Source organism: Panulirus ornatus, chromosome 46 (assembly GCF_036320965.1).
Source record: "Panulirus ornatus isolate Po-2019 chromosome 46, ASM3632096v1, whole genome shotgun sequence".
In the NCBI taxonomy this organism is placed as follows: domain Eukaryota; kingdom Metazoa; phylum Arthropoda; class Malacostraca; order Decapoda; family Palinuridae; genus Panulirus; species Panulirus ornatus.
This window is the reverse complement of record NC_092269.1, coordinates 16,666,060-16,693,364: the sequence shown is the minus strand read 5'-3', so window position 1 is coordinate 16,693,364 and position 27,305 is coordinate 16,666,060. Positions and strand designations below refer to the sequence as shown.

General features: G+C 42.1%; 1 protein-coding gene across 1 annotated transcript; it reads right to left on the bottom strand.

The window, feature by feature from the left end:
- Positions 1-679: 679 nt before the first annotated feature.
- On the bottom strand, positions 680-27,305 carry LOC139763357 (glutamate receptor ionotropic, kainate 4-like). The gene is made up of 7 exons (XM_071689379.1): positions 27,183-27,305; positions 26,638-26,857; positions 26,351-26,479; positions 25,232-25,390; positions 3,264-3,354; positions 2,128-2,427; positions 680-894 (listed from the first exon to the last, which is right to left on the bottom strand). The coding sequence occupies exons 2-6, from the start codon at positions 26,841-26,843 to the stop codon at positions 2,251-2,253; spliced, it is 762 nt and encodes a 253-aa protein (XP_071545480.1). The 5' UTR covers positions 26,844-26,857; positions 27,183-27,305; the 3' UTR covers positions 680-894; positions 2,128-2,250.

Genomic DNA, 27,305 nt, shown 5'->3' with positions numbered 1-27,305 from the left:
CATTTTAATGCGTTTTGCTGGGATATAATGCAAATGACTGGGAGATGTATAAAAGAAAGAGGCCTGAGGACAAGTGAAAGGTGGAATAGGTGAAAAAAAGGGTAAATGAGAGTTGGTGTGCGAGAGTATCATTAAATTTACGGAGGATAAAAAGATGTTTTGGAAGTAGGTAAATAGATTGCGTAAGGCAAGAGAATAAATGGGAACATCGGTGAAGCGGGCTAATGGGGAGGTAATAACAAGTAGTGGTGACGTGAGAAAGAGATGGAGTGAGTATTTTGAAGACTTGCTGAATGTGTTTGATGATAGAGTGGCAGATATAAGATGTTGTGGTCGAGCTGGTTTGCGAAGCGAGTGGGTTAGGGAGAATGATTTGGTAAACAGAGAAGAGATAGTAAAAGCTTTGCGGAAGATGAAAGCCGGGAAGGCAGCTCGTTTGGATGGTATTGTGGTGGAATTTATTAAAAAAGGGTGGCTGTGTTGTTGACTGGTTGGTAAGGATATCTAATGCATGAATGACTCCTGGTGAGGTACCTGAGGATTGGCGGAATGCATGCATAGTGCCATTGTAAAAAGGCTAAAAAACAGGTGTAGCGATTTGGGCAGATGTCACCCTCGACATCCTCACCTCGAAAACTGTCATAGAATCTTAGATCGAAGGGAAATCACTTACCTGAAAATAGCTCACATGGGCAGAATCAGTTTGCCATATCATGGCTGCCGATGGGTGATCCAGCACGTCTTTGATGGTCTGGAAAGGTTGTGGGATGTGTCTTACGGCCAGGAGGGACATGAGGTTGCCGGAGTAGCTCCGTGTTAACACCAACGTCATCATCATCCACACCCCCAACACCAGCCGTTCCCACCACCACTTGTCGCCAGCCAGCAAAATATCTGTCGGTAGCAATGTAGGATAACGTGATCACGCAGCACATTATAACATCTCCTTTTTATTGTGGTTTATCTGGCCACTCGTAATGCAGACCTTCAGAATGCCATTTGTTTCAGAATTATTCTATATATACACACAGCACGTTACTTAACACAGTCCTTTAAGAATTGCCTTCAATTGGTTTCAGATCCATATCTAACGACGAATTCTCCTTTTACATGCGTATCTTGAACTCTGATCTCATGGTTACTTCAGTACCTACAACTCTGCTCTCATGGTTCTTTTAGTACCTACAGTTCTGATCTCATGGTTACTTCATTACCTACAACTCTGATCTCATGGTTCCTTTAGTACCTACAATTCTGATCTCATAGTTACTTCAGTACCTACAACTCTGACCTCATGGTTCATTTAGTACCTACAACTCTGATCGCATGGTTCCTTTATTACACTTTGTCAGAATACCTTTTAGTCTTTGAAACTAACTATCCTAATATTTTTCACCTATTCAGTTTATCTGTTTATAACCTCGCCTAAAATTCTTGCATTTTTGATTCTATTCATTACTTACGTTTAATAGTTACCATTAAACAAATACTATCTATATAACCGCATAAAGCCATCTCATTTGTACACATACTCTCCCATTATAGATCCTATGATTTGAATCAAACCGTTTTTTTTCCGCATCATCTGATTGCTCCAGCGACGGTCGCTTACCTTCTCATAATAAATAAACATTAGTCATAAACATGTAGAAACACACGTCAACACCGCATCCTTTGCCTTTTTTAGAAAATGTTTTTGTAAACTAATTGGAAGAAAGAAATATTTAAGGATTTTAATGGGATAATCTCATTGAATTATCGACCAGCTCTGTAGAAGGATGAGCAACTGGATGACCTCTGGGTCAACTGCCGCGAACAGGACTCGAACCTGTGCGGGCCCGTGCGTGATATCACAATCAACAACGCTAACCGCTACACCACGGAGGTATGCCTCTTTTTAGTGTAGTCAACATCACTTATCATGTTAAGTCACGGTGACGTGCAGTGACAACTGTGACGTGCAGTAACAACAGTGAAGTCCATTAACAACAGTGACGTGCAGTAACAACAGTGACGTGCAATGACACTGTGACGTGCAGTAACAACGGTGACGTGCAGTGACAATGATGACGTGCAGTAACAACGGTGACGTGCAGTGACACCTGCCTCACACCATTGTCGACTTACTCTGCTGTAGGAGCACCTGCATGAAGGCGAAAGTAGACGATAACCAATTCTCATAACCAACGTGCTTGAAAGAGAGACATGCAGAGAGTATCTCCACCGCTGTGGGCATTAGAAGCAGCGTCGTCAGGATAGCCACCCACACCAGGGACCTGAGGGGATGCAGGAAGCCCCACGGGTCCACCTCTGGCCGCCCTCGTGCCCCAGCATTGCCCAGTACTGTATCAACACGGGATGCGTGAAATCTATGACTTTAGCGCGGGTGCTGGTAACACCGAAAGGCGCAAAAGCGACATCCACCTCCTGTGTATACGAGAGACATTTTTGTACACTGAATCAATCATCCGCTTATGTGGATATAAACTCTAAGTATCTTTTTTCTATAGTCCATAAACAAATTGATCAAGTCATTATGAACATATTGCCTCGAACTTCACCAACTCATAGCTACTACAAACAACACACCACATACCACAAACAAGACAGCATCTGCCACAAACAATGCACTACTTACCGATCACTACCTACTGCAGACATCACATATTTTGAACATGAACTTCCGTACCTATCAAAACGGTTATTAAATTTTCTTTCCATTGACTTCGTTGATCCTTCAACAGAAACCATCTTCATTCATACCACATCCACACACAAATGCTTAAGTTGCATGCTAGTTTCCAGTTACTGCCTTAGCATCTCTACCTGAAGTGCTTGTGTCCATCCATCTTCGGCCCACGTCTATTCCTTGTACCCAACGCTTCAAATTTTCTTGTTCAGTGTCATCAAGAGTTTGTTCTACATGACCATACATTCCTAATACCCACAATGGTTTGTATGTATACCTTGCCAAGAAAGGCAAGGTATACATGCAAACTATTGTGGATATTAGGAATGTAAACACCACAGTGAACCTGTCTTCCATCTCGATGCCTTACAATATTAGATTCCTTACTCACAACATCCATGAAACGAGGACCATCCACCGTTGTCCTGTACGAAGGTGTCCCGAAAATTAGAACTTACCTGCTCATCAATGCCAACCGAGCAAGACCCAGATCCAACATTAATCTCAATGTCCCAATACAGTTACCTCCCTAATCACCGAACTGTCGTCGTGATTAGTGTCCCAAGACACTCACCTCCCTCTTCACCATACCAATCATGCCGGTCCATGACCCATCAACACGTTTAAATCCCCAAAGCCTATCAGGAGACACTACGTATTGGTACCTGGTAAAGAAAGCATACTGTAAGTGCTTTACATGAATATAGGTAGTATGTTTGATGAAAGAAACTTGGATATTCTGCCTCTGAGTGAAACGAAGCTCAAGGGTAAAGGGCAAGAGTGGCTTGGAAAGTCGTGGGAGTAAAGCCAGGGGTTGGTGAGAGGGCAAGAGCTAAGGAAGGAACAGCACTACTCCTGAAGCAGGAGTTGTGGGAGTATGTGATAGAGTTTAGGGAAGAAAAAGACTAGATCGATGTGGATAAAACATAAAATGGATGGATAGAGATGGGTAATTATAGGTGATTATGCACCTAGTCATGAAAAGAAAGATCATGAAAGGCTGATTGAGTGTGTTAGCAGCTTTGATGCTCGAGATCGGGTTAGAGTGATAGGTGATTGAAATGCGAAGGTGAATAATGTGGCATTTGAGAATATGATTGTGTACATGGGGTGTTCAGTACATTTATGTGCCGAGAAAAGACAGGTGATGGGGAATACCTGGCTTAAAAAGAGTGATATAAACAAATATACGTACATGAATAGGAGAAATAGTCAAGGGGTATTATTGCATTACGTGTTATTTGATAGGCATATAAGAGAAAACTTCTGGATATTGATGTGCTAAGATGGGCAGCTGGAGGGATGTCTGATTATTATCTTGTGGAGGCGAAAGAGAAGATTTGTAGAGGCTTTCAAAAAAAGAAGAAAGAATGTTGCGGAGAAGAGATTGGTGAGAGCAAGTGAGCTTGGAAAGGAGACTTGTGTTAGGAAGTACCAGAAGAGATTGAATGTAGCATGGCAAAAGGTGAAAGCAACTGAGCAGAGGGGAGTGAGTGAGAAAATGTAATGAATTTAGGGAAGCTGTGATGACGGGCAAAATATAGGCAGATTAGAAAGTGTATTGAGTAGTGGGATGAACAGGTCAAGGTGTTAGTGAAAGAGAAAAGAGAGCCATTTCAACGATACTTTCAGGGAAGTAGTGCAAATGTTTGGGAGATATACAAAAGAAAGCGTTAGGAGATCGAGAGAAAGATGCAAAGGTTGAAAAAAGAGGGCAAATGAGAGTTAGCATGAGAGAGTATCATTAAACTTTAGAGAGAATAAAGGGATGCTCTGGAAGGAGGTAAAGAACGTGCGTAAGACAAGAGAACAAATGGGAACATCGGTGAAAGGGGCAAGTGGAAAGTAATAACAGATAGTGATGAAGTGAGAAGGAGATGGCGTGAGTATTTTGAAGGTTTCTTGAATATGTTATATGACAGTGTGGCAGATTTAAGGTGTTTTGGTCAGGGTGGGGTGCGAAGAGACAGGGTCAGGGAGAAACAAGGGGTTTACTGTGTTGTTGATTAGTTGGTAAGGATATTCAGTGTATGTATTGACCATAGTGAAGTGCATGAGCATTACTGGAGTGCTTCCATAGTGCCTTTGTACAAAGGCAAGGGGAATGAAGGTGAGTTTTTGAACTACAGAGTCATAAGATTGTCGAGTATTCCTGGATGATTATATAGGAGGGTATTTATTGAGAGGGATAAGGTTTGTACAGAGATTCAGAGTTGGGAAAAGCAGTGTGCTTTCAGAAGTGGTCTAGTATGTGCTGATCAGCTGTTTGCTTTGAAGAATATATGGGAGATGCTTTGTGGAAGATTTTAAGGGCATATAGTGTGGGTGGTAAATTGCTAGGAGCAGTGAAAAGTTTTTACCAAGGATGTAAGGCACGTGTACGAGTAGGAAGAGGAGAGTCATTAAATCCCAGTGAATTTCGGTCTGCGGCAGGGGTGTGTAATATCCCCATGGTTGATTAATTTATTTATGGATGGGCTGGTTAGGGAGGTAAATGCGAGTTTTGGAGAGATGGGCGAGTATGCAGTCTGTTATGGAAGAGAGGGCCTGGGAAGTGAGTTAGTTGCAATTCGCCGATGATAAAGATCTATCATCTGATTCGTGTGAGAAACTGCAGAGGTTGGTGACTGAGTTTGGAAAAGTGTGTGAATGGAGAAAGTTGAGAGAATATGTGAATAACAGCAAGGTAATTAAATTCAGTAAGGTTAAGGGACAAGTTGATTAGGATGTAAGTTTGAATGGAGAAAATCGAGGGAAGTGAAGTATTTTAGATATCTGGAATGAACTTACCAACAGATGGAACCATGGAAGCGGAAGTGAGTCACAGGATGGGGAGGGCGGCGAAGGTTCTGGGAGCGATGAATATTGTGTGAAAGGATAAAACGTTATCTCGAAGAGCAAAAGTGGGTGTGTTTGAAGAAATAGTAGAACCAATGATATCATATGGTTGCTAGGTATGGTCTATAGATAGGGTTGTATGGAGGAGGGTGGTTTTTTTGGAAAAGAAATGTGTGAGGACAGTATGTGGTGTACTATGGTTTGATCGAGTAAGTAGTGAGAAGATGAGAGATATGTGTGGAAATAAAAAGGGTGCGGTAGAGAGGGAAGATGGTGTGTTGAAATGGCTTGGGCATATGGAAAGAATGAATGTGGAAAGATTGTCAGAGGTGGAGGGTACAAGGAGAAGCAGGAGAACAGATTGGAGGAGGAAGGAAGGAGTAAAAAAGATTTTGAGCGAAGGGTCAGAGGCGTGCAAGGAACAGAGTGAATTGGAACACTATGGTATACCCAGGTCGACGTGCTGTCATCAGACTGAACCAAAGCATGTGAAGCGTCTGCAGTGAATCATTAAAAGATATATAGGGTCTGAATGGAGATAAAGAGCAGTGGTTTCGGTGCATGACACATGACAGACAGAGACTGTTACCTACTAATGTTGCCTTTCTAGTGTTTTCCTGCCACAGACTCGTTGAAGCGGGGGTATAGATACTGTTGCCTGCTAGACGAGGTAACGAAAGAAATGGATGAAGACAAGAAAGAACGAATATATACATGTGTTTATATGTACATATCTGTGTAAGTTGGAAAGAATCACAATTTTGTGCGTCATCAAGAATATTCCTATTAGTCCACGTGGAAAATGAAATAACTATCGTGTTTCATTTCCCCCAGAGAATTGGGCCAGGTGAGGGTAATCCCTCAAAGGCCCAGTCCTCTGTTCTTAACGCTACCTCGCTAATGCGGGAAATGGCGAATAGTTTGAAAAAAAAAAAAAAAAAAATATATATATATATATATATATATATTTTTTTTTTTTTTTTTTTTTGCTTTGTCACTGTCTCCCGCGTTTGCGAGGTAGCGCAAGGAAACAGACGAAAGAAATGGCCCAACCCACCACCATACACATGTATATACATACGTCCACACACGCAAATATACATACCTACACAGCTTTCCATGGTTTACCCCAGACGCTTCACATGCCCTGATTCAATCCACTGACAGCACGTCAACCCCGGTATACCACATCGCTCCAATTCACTCTATTCCTTGCCCTCCTTTCACCCTCCTGCGTGCTCAGGCTCCGATCACACAAAATCTTTTTCACTCCATCTTTCCACCTCCAATTTGGTCTCCCTCTTCTCCTCGTTCCCTCCACCTCCGACACATATATCCTCTTGGTCAATCTTTCCTCACTCATTCTCTCCATGTGATCAAACCATTTCAAAACACGCTCTTCTGCTCTCTCAACCACGCTCTTTTTATTTCCACACATCTCTCTTACCCTTACGTTACTTACTCGATCAAACCACCTCACACCACACATTGTCCTCAAACATCTCATTTCCAGCACATCCATCCTCCTGCGCACAACTCTATCCATAGTCCACGACTCGCAACCATACAACATTATTGGAACCACTATTCCTTCAACATACCCATTTTTGCTTTCCGAGATAATGTTCTCGACTTCCACACATTCTTCAAGGCTACCAGAATTTTCGCCCCCTCCCCCACCCTATGATCCACTTCCGCTTGCATGGTTCCATCCGCTACCAGATCCACTCCCAGATATCTAAAACACTTCACTTCCTCCAGTCCCTCTCCATTCAAACTCACCTCCCAATTGACTTGACCCTCAACCCTACTGTACCTAATAACCTTGCTCTTATTCACATTTACTCTTAACTTTCTTCTTTCACACACTTTACCAAACTCAGTCATCAGCTTCTGCAGTTTCTCACATGAATCAGCCACCGGCGCTGTATCATCAGCGAACAACAACTGACTCACTTCCCAAGCTCTCTCATCCCCAACAGACTTCATCCTTGCCCCTCTTTCCAAAACTCTTGCATTCACCTCCCTAACAACCCCATCCATAAACAAATTAAACAACCATGGAGACATCACACATCCCTGCCGCAAACCTACATTCACTGAGAACCAATCACTTTCCTCTCTTCCTACACGTATACATGCCTTACATCCTCGATAAAAACTTTTCACTGCTTCTAACAACTTGCCTCCCACACCATATATTCTTAATACCTTCCACAGAGCATATATATATATATATATATATATATATATATATATATATATATATATATATATATATATATATATATATATATATATATATATATATATATATATATATATATATATATATATATATATATATATATATATATATATATATATATATATATATATATATATATATATATATATATATATATATATATATATATATATATATATATATATTCATATATATATATATATATATATATATATATATATATTTTGCTTTGTCGCTGTCTCCCGCGTTTGCAAGGTCGCGTAAGGAAACAGACGAAAGAAATGGCCCAACCCACCCCCATACACAATGTACACACACACGCGCCCACACGCACAAATATACATACCTATACATCTCAATGTACACATATATATACACACACAGACATATGCATATATACCCATGCACACAGCTCACACTGTCTGCCCCTATTCATTCCCATCGCCAACTCGCCACACACGGAATACCATCCCCCTTCCCCCTCATGTGTGCGAGGTAGCACTAGGAAAAGACAACAAAGGCCCCATTCGTTCACACTCATTCTCCAGCTATAACGCAATAATGCCCGAAACCACAACTCCCTTTCCACATCCAGGCCCCACACAAATTTCCATGGTTTACCCCAGACGCTTCACATGCCCTGATTCAATCCACTGACAGCACGTCAGCCTGGTATAACACATCGATCCAATTCAATCTATTCCTTGCACGCCTTTCACCCTCCTGCATGTTCAGGCCTCGATCACATAAGAATTTTTTTCACTCCATCTTTCCACCTCCAATTTGGTCTCCCACTTCTCCTCGTTCTCCGACACATATATTCTCTTGGTCAATCTTTCCTCACTCATTCTCTCCATAAGTCCAAACCATTTCAAAACACCCATTTCTTCTCTCTCAACCACGCTCTTTTTATTTCCACATATCTCTCTTACCTTTCCATTACTTACTCGATCAAACCACCTCACACCACATATTCTCCTCAAACATCTCATTTCCAGCACATCCATCCTCCTGCGCACAACTCTATCCATAGCCCACGCCTCGCAACCATACAACATTGTTGGAACCACTATTCCTACAAACATACCCATTTTTGCTTTCCGAGATAATGTTCTTGACTTCCACACATTCTTCAAGGCTCCCAGGATTCTCGCCCCCTCCCCTACCCTATGATTCACTTCCGCTTCCATGGTTCCATCCGGAGCCAGATCCACACCCAGATATCTAAAACACTTTACTTCCGCCATTTTTTCTGCATTCAAACTTACCTCACAATTGACTTGACCCTCAACCCGACTGTACCTAATAACCTTACTCTTATTCACATTTACTCTTAACTTTCTTCTTTCACACCCTTTACCAAACTCAGTCACCAGCTTCTGAAGTTTCTCACATGAATCAGCCACCAGCGCTGTATCATCAGCGAACAACAACTGACTCACTTCCCAAGCTCTCTCATCCACAACAGACTTCATACTTGCCCCTCTTTCCAAAACTCTTGCATTCACCTCCCTAACAACCCCATCCATAAACAAATTAAACAACCATGAAGATATCACACACCCCAGCCGGAAACCTACATTCACTGAGAACAAATCACTTTCCTCTCTTCCTACACGTACACATGCCTTACATACTCGATAAAAACTTTTCACTGCTTCTAACAACTTGCCTCCCGCACCATATATTCTTAATACCTTCCAGAGAGAATCTCTATCAACTCTATCATATGCCTTCTCCAGATCGATAAATGCTACATACAAATCCATTTGCTTTTCTAAGTACTTCTCACATACATTTTTCAAAGCAAACACCTGATCCACACATCCTCTACCACTTCTGAAACCACACTTCTCTTCCGCAATCTGATGCTCTGTACATGCCTTCACCCTCTCAGTCAATATCCTACCTTATAATTTACCAGGAATACTCACCAAACTTATTCCTCTGTAATTTGAGCACTCACTCTTATCCCCTTTTCCCTTGTACAATGGCACTATGAACGCATTACGACAATCCTCAGGCACCTCACAATGAGTCATACATACATTAAATAATCTTACCAACCAGTCAACAATACAGTCACCCCCTTTTTTAATAAATTCCACTGCAATACCATCCAAACCTACTGCCTTGCCGGCTTTCATCTTCCGCAAGGCTTTTACTACCTCTTCTCTGTTTACCAAATCATTTTCCCTAACTCTCTCACTTTGCACACCACCTAGACCAAAACACCCTATATCTGACACTCTATCATCAAACACATTCAACAACCCTTCAATATATATATATATATATATATATATATATATATATATATATATATATATATATATATATATATATATATATATATATATATATATATACAATATATATATATATATATATATATTTATTTCATTTATATTTTATTATACTTTGTCGCTGTCTCCCGCGTCTGCGAGGTAGCGCAAGGAAACAGACGAAAGAAATGGCCCAACCCCCCAACACACACGTATATACATACGTCCACACACGCAAATATACATACCTACACAGCCCTCCATGGCTTACCCCAAACGCTTCACATGCCTTGATTCAATCCACTGACAGCACGTCAACCCCGGTACACCACATCGCTCCAATTCACTCTATTCCTTGCCCTCCTTTCACCCTCCTGCATGTTCAGGCCCCGATCACACAAAATCTTTTTCACTCCATCTTTCCACCACCAATTTGGTCTCCCTCTTCTCCTTGTTCCCTCCACCTCCGGCACATATATCCTCTTGGTCAATCTTTCCTCACTCATCCTCTCCATGTGCCCAAACCACTTCAAAACACCCTCTTCTGCTCTCTCAACCACGCTCTTTTTATTTCCACACATCTCTCTTACCCTTACGTTACTCACTCGATCAAACCACCTCACACCACACATTGTCCTCAAACATCTCATTTCCAGCACATCCATCCTCCTGCGCACAACTCTATCCATAGCCCACGCCTCGCAACCATACAACATTGTTGGATCCACTATTCCTTCAAACATACCCATTTTTGCTTTCCGAGATAATGTTCTCGACTTCCACACATTCTTCAAGGCCCCCAGAATATTCGCCCCCTCCCCCACCCTATGATCCACTTCCGCTTCCATGGTTCCATCCGCTGCCAGATCCACTCCCAGATATCTAAAACACTTCACTTCCTCCAGTTTTTCTCCATTCAAACTCACCTCCCAATTGACTTGACCCTCAACCCTACTGTACCTAATAACCTTGCTCTTATTCACATTTACTCTTAACTTTCTTCTTCCACACACTTTACCAAACTCAGTCACCAGCTTCTGCAGTTTCTCACATGAATCAGCCACCAGCGCTGTATCATCAGCGAACAACAACTGACTCACTTCCCAAGCTCTCTCATCCCCAACAGACTTCATACTTGCCCCTCTTTCCAAAACTCTTGCATTTATCTCCCTAACGACCCCATCCATAAACAAATTAAACAACCATTGAGACATCACACACCCCTGCCGCAAACCTACATTCACTGAGAACCAATCACTTTCCTCTCTTCCTACACGTACACATGCCTTACATCCTCGATAAAAACTTTTCACTGCTTCTAACAACTTTCCTCCCACACCATATATTCTTAATACCTTCCACAGAGCATCTCTATCAACTCTATCATATGCCTTATCCAGATCCATAAGTGCTACATACAAATCCATTTGCTTTTCTAAGTATTTCTCACATACATTCTTCAAAGCAAACAACTGATCCACACATCCTCTACCACTTCTGAAACCATACTGCTCTTCCCCAATCTGATGCTCTGTACATGCCCTCACCCTCTCAATCAATACCCTCCCATATAATTTACCAGGAATACTCAACAAACTTATACCTCTGTAATTTGAGCACTCACTCTTATCCCCTTTGCCTTTGTACAATGGCACTATGCACGCATTCCGCCAATCCTCAGGCACCTCACCATGAGTCATACATACATTAAATAACCTTACCAACCAGTCAACAATACAGTCATCCCCTTTTTTAATAACTTCCACTGCAATACCATCCAAACCTGCTGCCTTGCCGGCTTTCATCTTCCGCAAAGCTTTCACTACCTCTTCTCTGTTTACCAAATCATTTTCCCTAACCCTCTCACTTTGCACACTACCTCGACCAAAACACCCTATATCTGCCACTCTATCATCAAACACATTCAACAAACCTTCAAAATACTCACTCCATCTCCTTCTCACATCACCACTACTTGTTATCACCTCCCCATTTGCGCCCTTCACTGAAGTTCCCATTTGCTCCCTTGTCTTACGCACTTTATTTACCTCCTTCCAGAACATCTTTTTATTCTCCCTAAAATTTAATGATACTCTCTCACCCCAACTCTCATTTGCCCTTTTTTTCACCTCTTGCACCTTTCTCTTGACCTCCTGTCTCTTTCTTTTATACATCTCCCACTCAATTGCATTTCTTCCCTGCAAAAATCGTGCAAATGCCTCTCTCTTCTCTTTCACTAATACTCTTACTTCTTCATCCCACCACTCACTACCCTTTCTAATCAACCCACCTCCCACTCTTCTCATGCCACAAGCATCTTTTGCGCAATCCATCACTGATTCCCTAAATACATCCCATTCCTCCCCCACTCCCCTTACTTCCATTGTTCTCACCTTTTTCCATTTTGTACTCAGTCTCTCCTGGTACTTCCTCACACAGGTCTCCTTCTCAAGCTCACTTACTCTCACCACCCTCTTCACGCCAACATTCACTCTCCTTTTCTGAAAACCCATACAAATCTTCACCTTAGCCTCAACAAGATAATGATCAGACATCCCTCCAGTTGCACCTCTCAGCACATTAACATCCAAAAGTCTCTCTTTCGCACGCCTGTCAATTAACACGTAATCCAATAACGCTCTCTGGCCATCTTTCCTACTTACATAAGTATACTTATGTATATCTCGCTTTTTAAACCAGGTATTCCCAATCATCAGTCCTTTTTCAGCACATAAATCTACAAGCTCTTCACCATTTCCATTTACAACACTGAACACCCCATGTATACCAATTATTCCCTCAACTGCCACATTACTCACCTTTGCATTCAAATCACCCATCACTATAACCCGGTCTCGTGCATCAAAACCACTAACACACTCATTCAGCTGCTCCCAAAACACATGCCTCTCTTGATCTTTCTTCTCATGCCCAGGTGCATATGCACCAATAATCACCCACCTCTCTCCATCAACTTTCAGTTTTACCCATACTAATCGAGAATTTACTTTCTTACACTCTATCACATACTCCCACAACTCCTGTTTCAGGAGTATTGCTACTCTTTCCCTTGCTCTTGTCCTCTCACTAACCCCTGACTTTACTCCCCAGACATTTCCAAACCACTCTTTCCCTTTACCCTTAGGCTTCGTTTCACTCAGAGCCAAAACATCCAGGTTCCTTTCCTCAAACATACTACCTATCTCTCCTTTTTTCACATCTTGGTTACATCCACACACATTTAGGCACCCCACTCTGAGCCTTCGAGGAGGATGAGCACTCCCCGCGTGACTCCTTCTTCTGTTTCCCATTTTAGAAAGTTAATACAAGGAGGGGAGGATTTCTGGCCCCCCGCTCCCGTCCCCTCTAGTCGCTTTCTACGACACGCGAGGAATACGTGGGAAGTATTCTTTCACCCCTATCCCAAGGGATAATATACATATATATATACATATACACATACACACACATACACATACATACGCATATATACACACACACACACATACATATATATACATATGAAAAATGTAAGAAACAATTTAGAAAACTGAAACTTCTCGCTTGAAATGAATGAAAAAAAATAAAAAAAAAATGCTGTTGACGTTTGTGTAAATAAATTATATATATATAATAAATATATATATATATATATATATATATATATATATATATATATATATATATATATATATATATATATATATATATATATATATATATATATATATATGTATATGTATATATATATGGCTCTTAGTGAAACGAAGCTAAAGGGTAAAGGGGAAGAGTGGTTTGGGAATGTCTTGGGTGTAAAGTCAGGGGTTAGTGAGAGGACAACAGCAAGGGAAGGAGTAGCACTACTCCTGAATCAGTTGTGGGAGTATGTGATAGAGTGTAAGAAATTAAATTCTATATTGATAGGGGTAAAACTGAAAGTTGATGGAGAGAGATGGGTGATTATTGGTGCATATGCATCTGGGCAGAAGAAGAAAGATCATGAGAGGCAAGTGTTTTAGGAGCAGCTGAATGAGTGTGTTAGTGGTTTTGATGCACAAGACCGGGTTATAGTGAAGGGTGATTTGAATGCAAAGATGATTAATATGGCAGTTGAGGGAATAATTGGTATACATGGAGTGTTTAGTGTTGTAAATGGAAATGGTGAAGAGCTTGTAGATTTATGTGCTGAAAAAGGACTGGTGATTGGGAATACATGGTTTAAAAAGCGAGATATACATAAGCATACGTATGTAAGTAGCAGAGATGGCCAGAGAGCGTTATTGGATTACGTGTTAATTGATAGATGCACGAAAGAGAGACTTTTGGATGTTAATGTGCTGAGAGGTGCAACTGGAGGGATGTCTGATCATTATCTTGTTGAAGGAAAGGTGAAGATTTTTGGGGGTTTTCAGAAAAGAAGAGAGAATGTTGGGGTGGAGAGAGTGGTGAGAGTAAGTGAGCTTGGGAAGGAGACTTGTATGAAGAAGTACCAGGAGAGACTGAGTACAGAATGGAAAAAGGTGAGAACAAAGGAGGTAAGGGGAGTGGGGGAGGAATGGGATGTATTTCGGGAAGCAGTGATGGCTTCCGCAAAAGATGCTTGTGGCATGAGAAGCGTGGAAGGTGGGTTGATTAGAAAAGGTAGTGAGTGGTGGGATGAAGAAGTAAGATTATTAGTGAAAGAGAAGAGAGAAGCATTTGAACGATTTTTGCAGGTAAAAAATGCAAATGAGTTGGAGAGGTATAAAAGAAAGAGGCAGGAGGTCAAGAGAAAGATGCAAGAGGTGAAAAAGAGGGCAAATGAGAGTTGGGGTGAGAGAGTATCATTAAATTTCGGGAGAATAAAAAGATGTTTTGGAAGGAGGTAAATAAAGTGCGTAAGACAAGTGAGCAAATGGGAACTTCATTGAAGGGGGCAAATGGGGAGGTGATAACAAGTAGTGGTGATGTGAGAAGGAGATGGAGTGAGTATTTTGAAGGTTTGTTGAATGTGTTTGATGATAGAGTGGCAGATATAGGATGTCTTGGTTGAGGTGGTGTGGAAAGTGAGAGGGTTAGGGAAAATGATTTGGTAAATAGAGAAGAGGTAGTAAAAGCTTTACGGAAGATGAAAGCCGGCAAAGCAGCAGGTCTGGATGGCATTGTAGTGGAATTTATTAAAAAAGGGGGTGACTGTATTGTTGATTGGTTGGTAAGGTTTTTCAATGTATATATGATTCATGGTGAAGTGCCTGAGCATTGGCGGAATTCTTGCATATTGCCGTTGTACAAAGGCAAAGGGGATAAGAGTAAGTGTTCAAATTACAGAGGTATAAGTTTGTTAAGTAATCCTGGTAAATTATATGGGAGGGTATTGATTGAGAGGGTGAAGGCATATAGAGAGCATCAGACTGGGGAAGAGCAGTGTAGTTTCAGAAGTGGTAGAGGATGTGTGGATCAGGTGTTTGCTTTGAAGAATATATGTGAGAAATACTTTGAGAAAAAAAATGGATTTGTATGTAACATTTATGGATCTAGAGAAGTCAATTGGGAGGTAAGTTTGAATGGAGAAAAGCTGAAGGAAGTGAAGTGTTTTAGATATCTGGGAGTGGATCTGGCAGCGGATGGATCCATGGAAGCGGAAGTGAATCATAGGGTGGGAGAGGGGGCGAAAATTCTGGGAGCCTTGAAGAATGTTTGGAAGTCGAGAACATTATCTCGGAAAGCAAAAATGGGTATGTTTGAAGGAATAGTGGTTCCAACAATGTTGTATGGTTGCGAGGCGTGGGCTATGGATAGAGTTGTGCGCAGGAGGGTGGATGTGTTGGAAATGAGATGTTTGAGGACAATATATGGTGTGAGGTGGTTTGATCGAGTAAGTAATGTAAGGGTGAGAGAGATGTGTGGAAATAAAAAGAGTGTGGTTGAGAGACCAGAAGAGGGTGTTTTGAAATGTTTTGATCACATGGAGAGAATGAGTGGGGAAAGGTTGACCAAGAGGATATATGTGTCATGGGTGGAGGCAACGAGGAGAAATGGGAGACCAAATTGGAGGTGGAAAGATGGAGTGAAAAAGATTTTGAGTGATCGGGGCCTGAATATGCAGGAGGGTGAAAGGCGTGCAAGGAGTAGACTGAATTGGAACGATGTGCTATACCGGGGTCGACGTGCTGTCAATAGATTGAACCAGGGCATGTGAAGCGTCTGGGGTAAACCATGCAAAGCGTGTGGGGCCTGGATGTGGAAAGGGAGTTGTTGTTTCGGTGCATTATTTAATGACAGCTAGAGACTGAGTGTGAACGAATGGGGCCTTTGGTGTTTTTCCTAGCGCTACCTCGCACACATGAGGGGGGAGGGGGTTGTTATTCCATGTGTGGCGGGGTGGCGATGGGAAGAAATAAAGGCAGACAGTAAGAATTATGCACATGTGTATATATGTATATGTCTGTGTGTGTATATATATGTGTACATCGAGATGTATAGGTATGTATATTGCGCGTGTGTGGGCATGTATGTATATACATGTGTATGTAGGCGGGTTGGGCCATTCTTTCGTCTGTTTCCTTGCGCTACCTCGCTAACGCGGGAGACAGCGACAAAGCAAAATAAATAACTAATATATATATATATTATTTTTTTTTTTTTTTGCTGTCTCCCCAGTTTGCGAGGTAGAGCAAGGAAACAGACGAAAGAAATGGCCCAACCCCCCCCCCATATACATGTATATACATACGTCCACACACGCAAATATACATACCTACACAGCTTTCCATGGTTTACCCCAGACGCTTCACATGCCCTGATTCAATCCACTGACAGCACGTCAACCCCGGTATACCACATCGATCCAATTCACTCTATTCCTTGCACGCCTTTCACCCTCCTGCATGTTCAGGCCCCGATCACACAAAATCTTTTTCCCTCCATCTTTCCACCTCCAATTTGGTCTTCAATTTCTCCTCGTTCCCTCCACCTCCGACACATATATCCTCTTGGTAAATCTTTCCTCACTCATTCTCTCCATGTGCCCAAACCATTTCAAAACACCCTCTTCTGCTCTCTCAACCACGCTCTTTTTATTTCCACATATCTCTCTTACCCTTACGTTACTTACTCGATCAAACCACCTCACACCACATATTGTCCTCAAACATCTCATTTCCAGCACATCCATCCTCCTGCGCACAACTCTATCCATAGCCCACGCCTCGCAACCATACAACATTGTTGGGACCACTATTCTTTGAAACATACCCATTTTTGCTTTCCGAGATAATGTTCTCGACTTCCACACATTCTTCAAGGCTCCCAGGATTTTCGCCCCCTCCCCCACACTATGATTCACTTACGCTTCCATGGTTCCATCCGCTGGCAGATCCACTCCCAGATATCTAAAACACTTTACTTCCTCCAGTTTTTCTCCATTCAAACTTACCTCCCAATTGACTTGAACCTCAACCCTACTGCACCTAATAACCTTGCTCTTATTCACATTTACTCTTAACTTTCTTCTTTCACAAAAATTACCAAACTCAATCACCAGCTTTTGCAGTTTCTCACATGAATCAGCCACCAGCGCTGTATCATTAGCGAACAACAACTGACTCACTTCCGAAGCTCTCTCATCCCCAACAGACTTCATACTTGCCCCTCTTTCCAAAACTCTTGCATTTACCTCCCTAACAACCCCATCCATAAACAAATTTAAGAACCATGGAGACATCAAACACCCCTGCCGCAAACCTACATTCACTGAGAACCAATCACTTTCCTCTCTTCCTACACGTACAAATGTCATTCATCCTCGATAAAAACTTTCCATTGCTTCTAACAACTTGCCTCCCACACCATATATTCTTAATACCCTCCACAGAGCATCTCTATCAACTCTATCATATGCCTTGTTCAGATCTATAAATGATACATACAAATCCATTTGCTTTTCTAAGTATTTCTCATATACATTCTTCAAAGCAAACACCTGATCCACACATCCTCTACAAATTCTGAAACAACACTGCTCTTCCCCAATCTGATGCTCTGTAAATGCCTTTCACCCTTTCAATCAATACCCTCCATTATAATTTACCAGGAATACTCAACAAACTTATACCTCTGTAATTTGAGCACTCACTCTTATCCCCTTTGCCTTTGTACAATGGCACTATGCACGCATTCCGCCAATCCTCAGGCACCTCACCATGAGTCATACATACATTAAATAACCTTACCAACCAGTCAATAATATAGCCACCCACTTTTTTAATAAATTCCACTGCAATGCCATCCAAACATGCTGCCTTGCCGGCTTTCATCTTCCGCAAGGCTTTTACTACCTCTTCTCTGTTTACCAAATCATTTTCACTAACTCTCTCACTTTGCACACCACCTCGACCAAGACACCCTATATCTGCCACTCTATCATCAAACACATTCAACACGTCTTCAAAATACTCACTCCATCTCCTTCTCACATCCCCACTACTTGTTATCACCTCCCCATATATCTAGGGGATAGGGGATAGGGGAGAAAGAATACTTCCCAGGCATTCCTCACGTGTTGTAGAAGGCGACTAAAGGGGATGGGATCGGGGGGCCAGAAACCCTCCCTTCCTTGTATTTTAACTTTCTAAAACGGGAAACGGAAGGAGGAGTCTCGCGGGGAGTGCTCACATCCTCAAAGGCTCAGATTGGGGTGTCTAAATGTGTTTGAATGTAACCCAGATGAGAAAAAAGGAGAGATAGGTAATATGTTTGAGGAAAGGAACCTCGATGTTTTGGCTCTGAGTGAAAAGAAACTCAAGGGTAAAGGGGAAGAGTGGTTTCGGAATGTCTTGGGAGTGAAGTCAGGGGTTAGTGAGAGAACAAGAGGAAGGGAAGGAGTAGCACTACTCCTGAAACAGGTGGTGTGGGAGTATGTGATTGAATGTAAGAAATTAAATTCTAGATTGATATGGGGAAACTGAAAGTTGATGGAGAGAGATGGGTGATTATTGGTGCATATGCACCTGGGCATGAGAAGAAAGATCATGAGAGGCAAGTGTTTGGGGAGCAGGTAAATGAGTGTGTTAGTGGTTTTGATGCGCAAGACCGTGTTATAGTGATGGGTGATTTGAATGCAAAGTTGAGTAATGTGGCAGTTGAGGGAATAATTGGTATACATGGTGTGTTCAGTGTTGTAAATGGAAATGGTGAAGAGCTTGTAGATTTATGTGCTGAAAAAGGACTGGTGATTGGGAATACCTGGTTTAAAAAGCGAGATATACATAAGTATACGTATGTAAGAAGGAGAGATGGCCAGAGAGCGTTATTGGATTACGTGTTAATTGATAGGCGCGCGAAAGAGAGACTTTTGGATGTTAATGTGCTGAGGGGTGCAACTGGAGGGATGTCTGATTATCGTCTTGTGGAGGCGAAGGTGAAGATTTGTATGGGTTTTCAGAAAAGAAGAGAGAATGTTGGGGTGAAGAGGTTGGTGAGAGTAAGTGAGCTTGGGAAGGAGACCTCTGTGAGTAAGTACCAGGAGAGACTGAGTACAGAATGGTAAAAGTTGAGAACAAAGGAGGTAAGGGGAGTGGGGGAGGAATGGGATGTATTTAGGGAAGCAGTGATGGCTTGCGCAAAAGATGCTTGTGGTATGAAAAGAGTGGGAGGTGGGTTGATTAGAGAAAGAGAAGAGAGAGGCTTTTGGACGATTCTTGCAGGGAAAAAATGGAAATGAGTTGGAGATATATAAAAGAAAGAGTCAGGAGGTCAAAAGAAATGTACAAGCGTTGAAAAAAGGGCAAATGAGAGTTGGGAAAAGAGAGTATAATGAAATTTTGGGATAATAAAAAGATGTGTTGGAAGGAGGTAAATCAAGTGCGTAAGACAAGGGAGCAAATGCGAACTTCAGTGAAGGAGGCGAATGGGGAGGTGTTAGCAAGTAGTGGTGATGTGAGAAGGAGATGGAGTAAGTATTTTGAAGGTTTGTTGAATGTGTTTTAATGATAGAGTGGCAGATATAGGTTGTTTTGGTCGAGGTGGTGTGCAAAGTGAGAGGGTTAGGGAAAATGATTTGGTAAACAGAGAAGAGGTAGTAAAAGCTTGCGGAAGATGAAAGCCGGGAAGGCAGCAGGTTTGGATAGTATTGCAGTGGAATTTATTAAAAAAGGGGGTGACTGTATTGTTGACTGGTTGGTAAGGTTATCTAATGTATGCATGATTTATGGTGAGGTGCCTGAGTATTGGCGGAATTCTTGCATATTGCCATCGTACGAAGGCAAAGAGGATAAGATTGAGTGCTCAAGTTACAGAGGTATAAGTTTGTTGAGTACTCCTGGTAAAATATATGGGAGGGTATTGATTGAGAGGGTGAAGGCATGTACAGAGCATCAGATTGGGGAAGTGCAGTGGTTTCAGAAGTGGTAGAGGATGTGTGGATCAGGTGTTATCTTTGTAGAATGTATGTGAGAAATACTTAGAAAAGCAAATGGATTTATATGTAGCATTTATGGATCTGGAGAAGGCATATGATACAGTTGACAGAGATGCTCTGCGGAAGGTATTAAGAATATATGGCGTGGGAAGCAAGTTGTTAGAAGCAGGAAAAAGTTTTTATCGAGGATGTAAGTCAGGTGTACGTGTAGGAAGAGAGGAAAGTGATTGGTTCTCAGTGAATGTAAGTTTGCGTCAGGGGTGTGTGATGTCTCCAAGGTTGTTTAATTTGTTTATGGATCTAGTTGTTAGGGAGTTGAATTCAAGATTTCTCGAAAGCGGGGCAAGTATGCAGTCTGTTGTGGATGAGAGAGCTTGGGAAGTGAGTCAGTTGTTGTTCGCTTATGATACAGCGCTGGTGGCTGATTCATGTGAGAAACTGCAGAAGCTGTTGAATGAGTTTGGTAAGGTGTGTGAAAGAAGAAAGTTAAGAGTAAATGTGAATAAGAGCAAGGTTATTAGGTACAGTAGGGTTGAGTGTCAAGTCAATTGTGAGGTAAGTTTGAATGGAGAAAAACTGGAGGAAGTAAAGTGTTTTCGATATCTGGGCGTGGATCTGGCAGGGAATGGAACCATGGAAGCGGAAGTGAATCATAGGGTGGGGGAGGGGGCAAAGATTCTGGGAGCCTTGAAGAATGTGTGGAAGTCGAGAACATTATCTCGAAAGGCAAAAATGGATATGTTTGAAGGAATAGTGGTTCCAACAATGTTGTATGGTTGCGAGGCTTGGGCTATGGATAGAGTTGTGCGCAGGAGGGTGGATGTGCTGTAAATGAAATGTTTGAGGACAATATGTGGCGTGAGGTGGTTTGATCGACTAAGTAATGTATGGGTAAGAGAGATGTGTGGAAATAAGAAAAGTGTTCTTGAGAGAGCAGAAGAGGGTGTTTTGAAATGGTTTGGTCACATGGAGGGAATGAGTGAGGAAAGATTGTCCAAGAGGATATATGTGTCGGAGGTGGAGGGAATGAGGAGAAGTGGGAGACCAAATTGGAGGTGGAAAGATGGAGTTAAAAAGATTTTGAGTGATCGGGGCCTGAACATGTAGGAGGGTGAAAGGCGTGCAGGGAATAAAGTGAATCGGAACGATGTGGTATACCGGGGTCGACGTGCTGTCAATGGATTGAACCAGGGCATGTAAAGCGTCTGGGGTAAACCATGGAAAGTTCTGTGGGTTCTGGATGTGGAAAGGGAGCTGGTGTGTTGGTGCATTATTACATGACAGCTAGAGACTGAGTGTGAACGAATGGGGCTTTTGTTGTCCTTTCCTAGCGCTACCTCGCACTCATGAAGGGAGAGGGGGATGTTATTCCATGTGTGGCGGGGTGGCGATGGGAATGAATAAAGGCAGACAGTATGAATTATGTACATGTGTATATATGTATATGTCTGTGCGTGTATGTATATGCGTATATTGAGATGTATAGGTATGTATATTTGCGTGTGTGGACGTGTATGTTTATACATGAGTATGTGGGTGGGTTGGGCCATTCTTTCGTGTGTTTCTTTGCACTACCTCGCTAACGCGGGAGACAACGACAAAGCAAAATGAAACAGAGAATTGGGCCAGGTGAGGGTATTCCCTCAAAGGCCCAGTCCTCTGTTCTTAACGCTACCTCGCTAATGCGGGAAATGGCGAATAGTTTGAAAGAAAAGAAAGATATATATATATATATATATATATATATATATATATATATATATATATATATATATATATATATATATATATATATATATATATATATATATATATATATATATATATATATATACATTTCCAAAGTATAATAATTAATAATATATATATATATATACATATTTATATATTTTTTTTTTTTTTGCCGCTGTCTCCCGCGTTTGCGAGGTAGCGCAAGGAAACAGACGAAAGAAATGGCCCAACCCACCCCCATACACATGTATATACATACGTCCACACACGCAAATATACATACCTACACAGCTTTACATGGTTTACCCCAGACGCTTCACATGCCCTGATTCAATCCACTGACAGCACGTCAACCCCGGTATACCACATCGATCCAATTCACTCTATTCCTTGCCCTCCTTTCACCCTCTTGCATGTTCAGGCCCCGATCACACAAAATCTTTTTCACTCCATCTTTCCACCTCCAATTTGGTCTCCCACTTCTCCTCGTTCCCTCCACCTCCGACACATATATCCTCTTGGTCAATCTTTCTTCACTCATTCTCGCTATGTGCCCAAACCATTTCAAAACACCCTCTTCTGCTCTCTCAACCACGCTCTTTTTATTTCCACACATCTCTCTTACCCTTACGTTACTTACTCGATCAAACCACCTCACACCACACATTGTCCTCAAACATCTCATTTCCAGCACATCCATCCTCCTGCGCACAACTCTATCCATAGCCCACGCCTCGCAACCATGCAACATTGTTGGAAGCACTATTCCTTCAAACATACCCATTTTTGCTTTCCAAGATAATGTTCTCGACTTCCACACATTCTTCAAGGCTCCCAGGATTTTCGCCCCCTCCCCCACCCTATGATTCACTTCCGCTTCCATGGTTCCATCCGCTGCCAGATCCACTCCCAGATATCTAAAACACTTTACTTCCTCCAGTTTTTCTCCATTCAAACTTACCTCCCAATTGACTTGACCCTCAACCCTACTGTACCTAATTACCTTGCTCTTATTCACATTTACTCTTAACTTTCTTCTTTCACACACTTTACCAAACTCAGTCACCAGCTTCTGCAGTTTCTCACATGAATCAGCCACCAGCGCTGTATCATCAGCGAACAACAACTGACTCACTCCCCAAGCTCTCTCATCCACAACAGACTTCATACTTGCCCCTCTTTCCAAAACTCTTGCATTCACCTCCCTAACAACCCCATCCATAAACAAATTAAACAATCATGGAGACATCACACACCCCTGCCGCAAACCTACATTCACTGAGAACCAATCACTTTCCTCTCTTCCTACACGTACACATGCCTTACATCCTCGATAAAAACTTTTCACTGCTTCTAACAACTTGCCTCCCACACCATATATTCTTAATACCTTCCATAGAGCATCTCTATCAACTCTATCATACACCTGTAAATGTTTATACTTTCTGCCTTCATCCATTCTCGTCGCTATCCCGCCACATATGAAATAGCATCCTGCTCCTTTCTCTAAAGCGAGGCAACGCTAGGAAATCACAATAAACTTTATAATCGTTCACTCTCATGTGTAATGCACCAAAACCACAGCACCCATTCCACATCCAGGCCCCACAGACCTTTCCATGATTTACTCCAGATGCTTCACATGCTCTGCTTGGTTGAATCCAATGACAGCACGTCGACCCCGGTATTCAACATCGTTCCAATTCCTATTCCTATTCCTTGCACGCCTTTCACCTTCCTATATGATCAGGGTCCGACCGTTCAAAATGTTTTTCACTCCATCCTTTCACCTCCAATTTGGTCTCCCGCTTCTTGTTCCTTCCACCTCTGACACATCTATCCTCTTTGTCAATCTTTCCTCACTCATTCTCTCTATGTGTGCAAGCCATTTCAACGCACCCCTTCAGCTCTCTCAACCACCCTCCTTTTATTACCGCACATCTCCTTCACCCTTTCATTGCTTACTCGATGAAACCACCTCACACCATATATTGTCCTCAAGAATCTCATTTCCGACACATTCACCATCCTCCGCACAACCTTATGTGTAGCCCATGCCTCGCAACTATATAACATTGCTGGAACCACTAGTTCTTCAAGCATGTCCCTTTTTGCTCTTCTAGATAACGTACCCGCCTTCCACACATTCTTCAACGCTCCTAGAACTTTCAACCCTTCCCCAAACCTGTTACTCATTTCCGCTTCCATAGTTCCATCCGCTGCTAATTCCACTCCAAGATATATAAAACACTTCACTTCCTCCAGTTTTTCTCCATTCAAACTTACCTCCCATTACCTTGTCACTCAACCCGACTGAACCTAATAACCTTGCTCTTATTCGCATTTTCTCTCAACTTTCTTCTTTCACACACACTTTACCAAACTCAGTCACCAACTTCTTTAGTTTCTCACCCGAATCAGCCACCAGTGCTGTATCATCAGCAAACAACAACTGACTCACTTCTTAAGCCCCATCATCCGCAACAGACTGCATACTTACCCCTTGCTCCAAAACTCTTGCATTCACCTCTCTACCCACCCCATCCATAAACGAATTAAACAACCATGGAGACACCACGCACCCCTGCCGCAAACCGACATTTACTGGGAACCAATCACTATCCTCTCTCCCTACTTGTACATATGCGTTACATCCTTGGTAAAAAAAAAAAATTCACTGCTTCTAGCAACTTACCTCCGACACCATGTACTTTTAAAGCCTTCCACAAAGCTTCTTTAACAACCCTATCATCTGACGTGGATATAGGCTTTCTCTAAAGAGCGACAATGCAATTTAAGATGAGTAAACAGTGGCTTGTAAGATGCAAACAATAAACGGTAGTCCATTATCCTTCCGAAAACCTGGTGTGTGATGTTACATAACTAAATTAGAAATGATGGAAGAAATTGACTCTCAGAAGTAACAATAACAGAGACGCTTATTTGAAATTAATATCTTAATCTTTCCAAACCAATAGAAAGGCCATTTGACTAGCTACTTCACTGAATAATCTGCTTACATATTTCTTTAAATAATTACTTACGAAAAATTTTGGGCCGTGCTGAGGTAATCCACGAGATTAGCGAATGGGCCGACGAAGGTGGTCCGCTTTCCCTCGGGGGCCACAGCATCGTCAACAATGACCATTTTGTTATTTGGAGTCACTTCCGTGGCCACCACAAGGTGTGGCCGGTGAAGGAATCTGGCAGATTAGGAATCTTGCTATACCATGACACATACTGATCAGTTGTATCTTTTTATTACATAGTTAGATATCCAATTAATTTCTATGGTGGTTTTTGACTCTGTACAAAAAAGAGAAATAGGTGTGATACGTGTAGGAATCTCAGATCTGGATACCTACAGGACAGTGAACCAGACACCAGTATGCGTTTTCTCATTAAGTAACTTCCATAATCAGTTTCGCATTTACGTTGCATTCCTACATTCTGTCCCCATCATCTCGTAACAGCGATGAAAGTATCGTTCGATAGATATTACTTGGCCCTTTTAATTGATTCACAATATTAAATCATCTGGAAATGCAATGCTCGGCATTTTGTATCTAAAAGATCTGTTTATACCATTCTCATTTATCAACATTAACATTTCTTTCAATCCAAATACCGCTTGACTGAGGGTGCCATCTCAACTTTGCATTGTGTCCATTTTCAAGTTCGTTACAGATCATATCTCCCATTTACTCTCTTTAACTTCTTATGAACAACATACCAATTTCTGTTTACAAAGACGTTTGTTTTATTCTCTACAACCTCTTAGCTAGGCCTCTGTGTTACAAACTTCGTACAGATAAAATTTGAAAAGAGAAAGGAATCATATGTTCTGTTTATCGTTTATGAGCATAAACTTATGATAGTACATCACAAGTGCGTCTGCCCAGCCATGACTCTACTTTTGCCTGTCATTTTTGACACACAGTTAGCAGCATGAGTCATCCCAGGTATACATAGCCTCGACCTTCATTCTAGGTATCAAGTCGGTTCCAGTATTGTGGTGTTTCCTTGACTTTCCAAAATCATCTTGAAAGTTAAAGAACAAGACAATGGGGCTCTTACCCCCATATGTTTTGATAATATTCTGTGATAAAGATGACCTGAAATAGGATTGATAAATGATGAAGGACTTTATCTTCTGAATTTACTTTGAGAACTTGTCGGGGAAGAGCCGGAGGCTCGTGATTAGGGTGAGTCCTCGCTGGGGCGTCCAGGAGGCAACCAGGATCGCCCGAGATCCTGGAGGGACGTATGGAAAGTATACGTACAGACTGCACCTGTTGAAGGAAAAATAATCCATCTAAGTATTTTTCAGAATCAGATTTTCTTCTCTTTCCGGGTCTAGTGGGCATGCATAGTAATATGTACAACTAGCCAACCACAATCTTAAGCATTCAAGTATATATTCAGAAACAAGATTTATAGTGTACATTACTCAATATGTTTCTCATCTTTTATGATGAGCAACATGGCATTCATCATGGATACAGTCCGATGGAGTTTCTGCAGCTGGTGGAGTGGCAGGCGGGTGAGGACGAGGAGCCTGGTGGACCACAGCAGAGGCGGCCCTTGAGGGACCACTGGGCGAAGGCGGCGAGGAAGACTGGGTCGTCGCTCACCACCACCACCGTCACACACCATGACAACTGACGTAGCTGTTGGTGATGACGTCAACGGGATAGAGTTGATATGGTGGCAATAAATCCTTCATAGTACTGATGTGACGTGACATGTGGCGTGTGACGTGCTCTTTCCACTTAAGCTCGTTGGTCAATACCGAGAACCTAGGTGGACTAGGGTATAATGATGACCGAGGTTTGTATGATCGTATGTTTCATCAATACTGTGACAGCGATTCAGCCGCCTCAGCTGGAAGGAAAAATTTCCTAATCGCCCGGGATTGGAAGGAGCCTTATGCCTGCTTCAAGATTCATGTGAGAGATACATACTACTTCACAAGAAATGTGCGATATGACTTACCCGTCGGGCCTCTCCCACCACCCTGGTGAACTGCGCCTGCGTTACGTTAGCCTCCTGGCCGTCCGCTACCACCTGGAACACCCCTACACCCCAGGGGGCCCGCGCCAGACCCACCACCTTGAA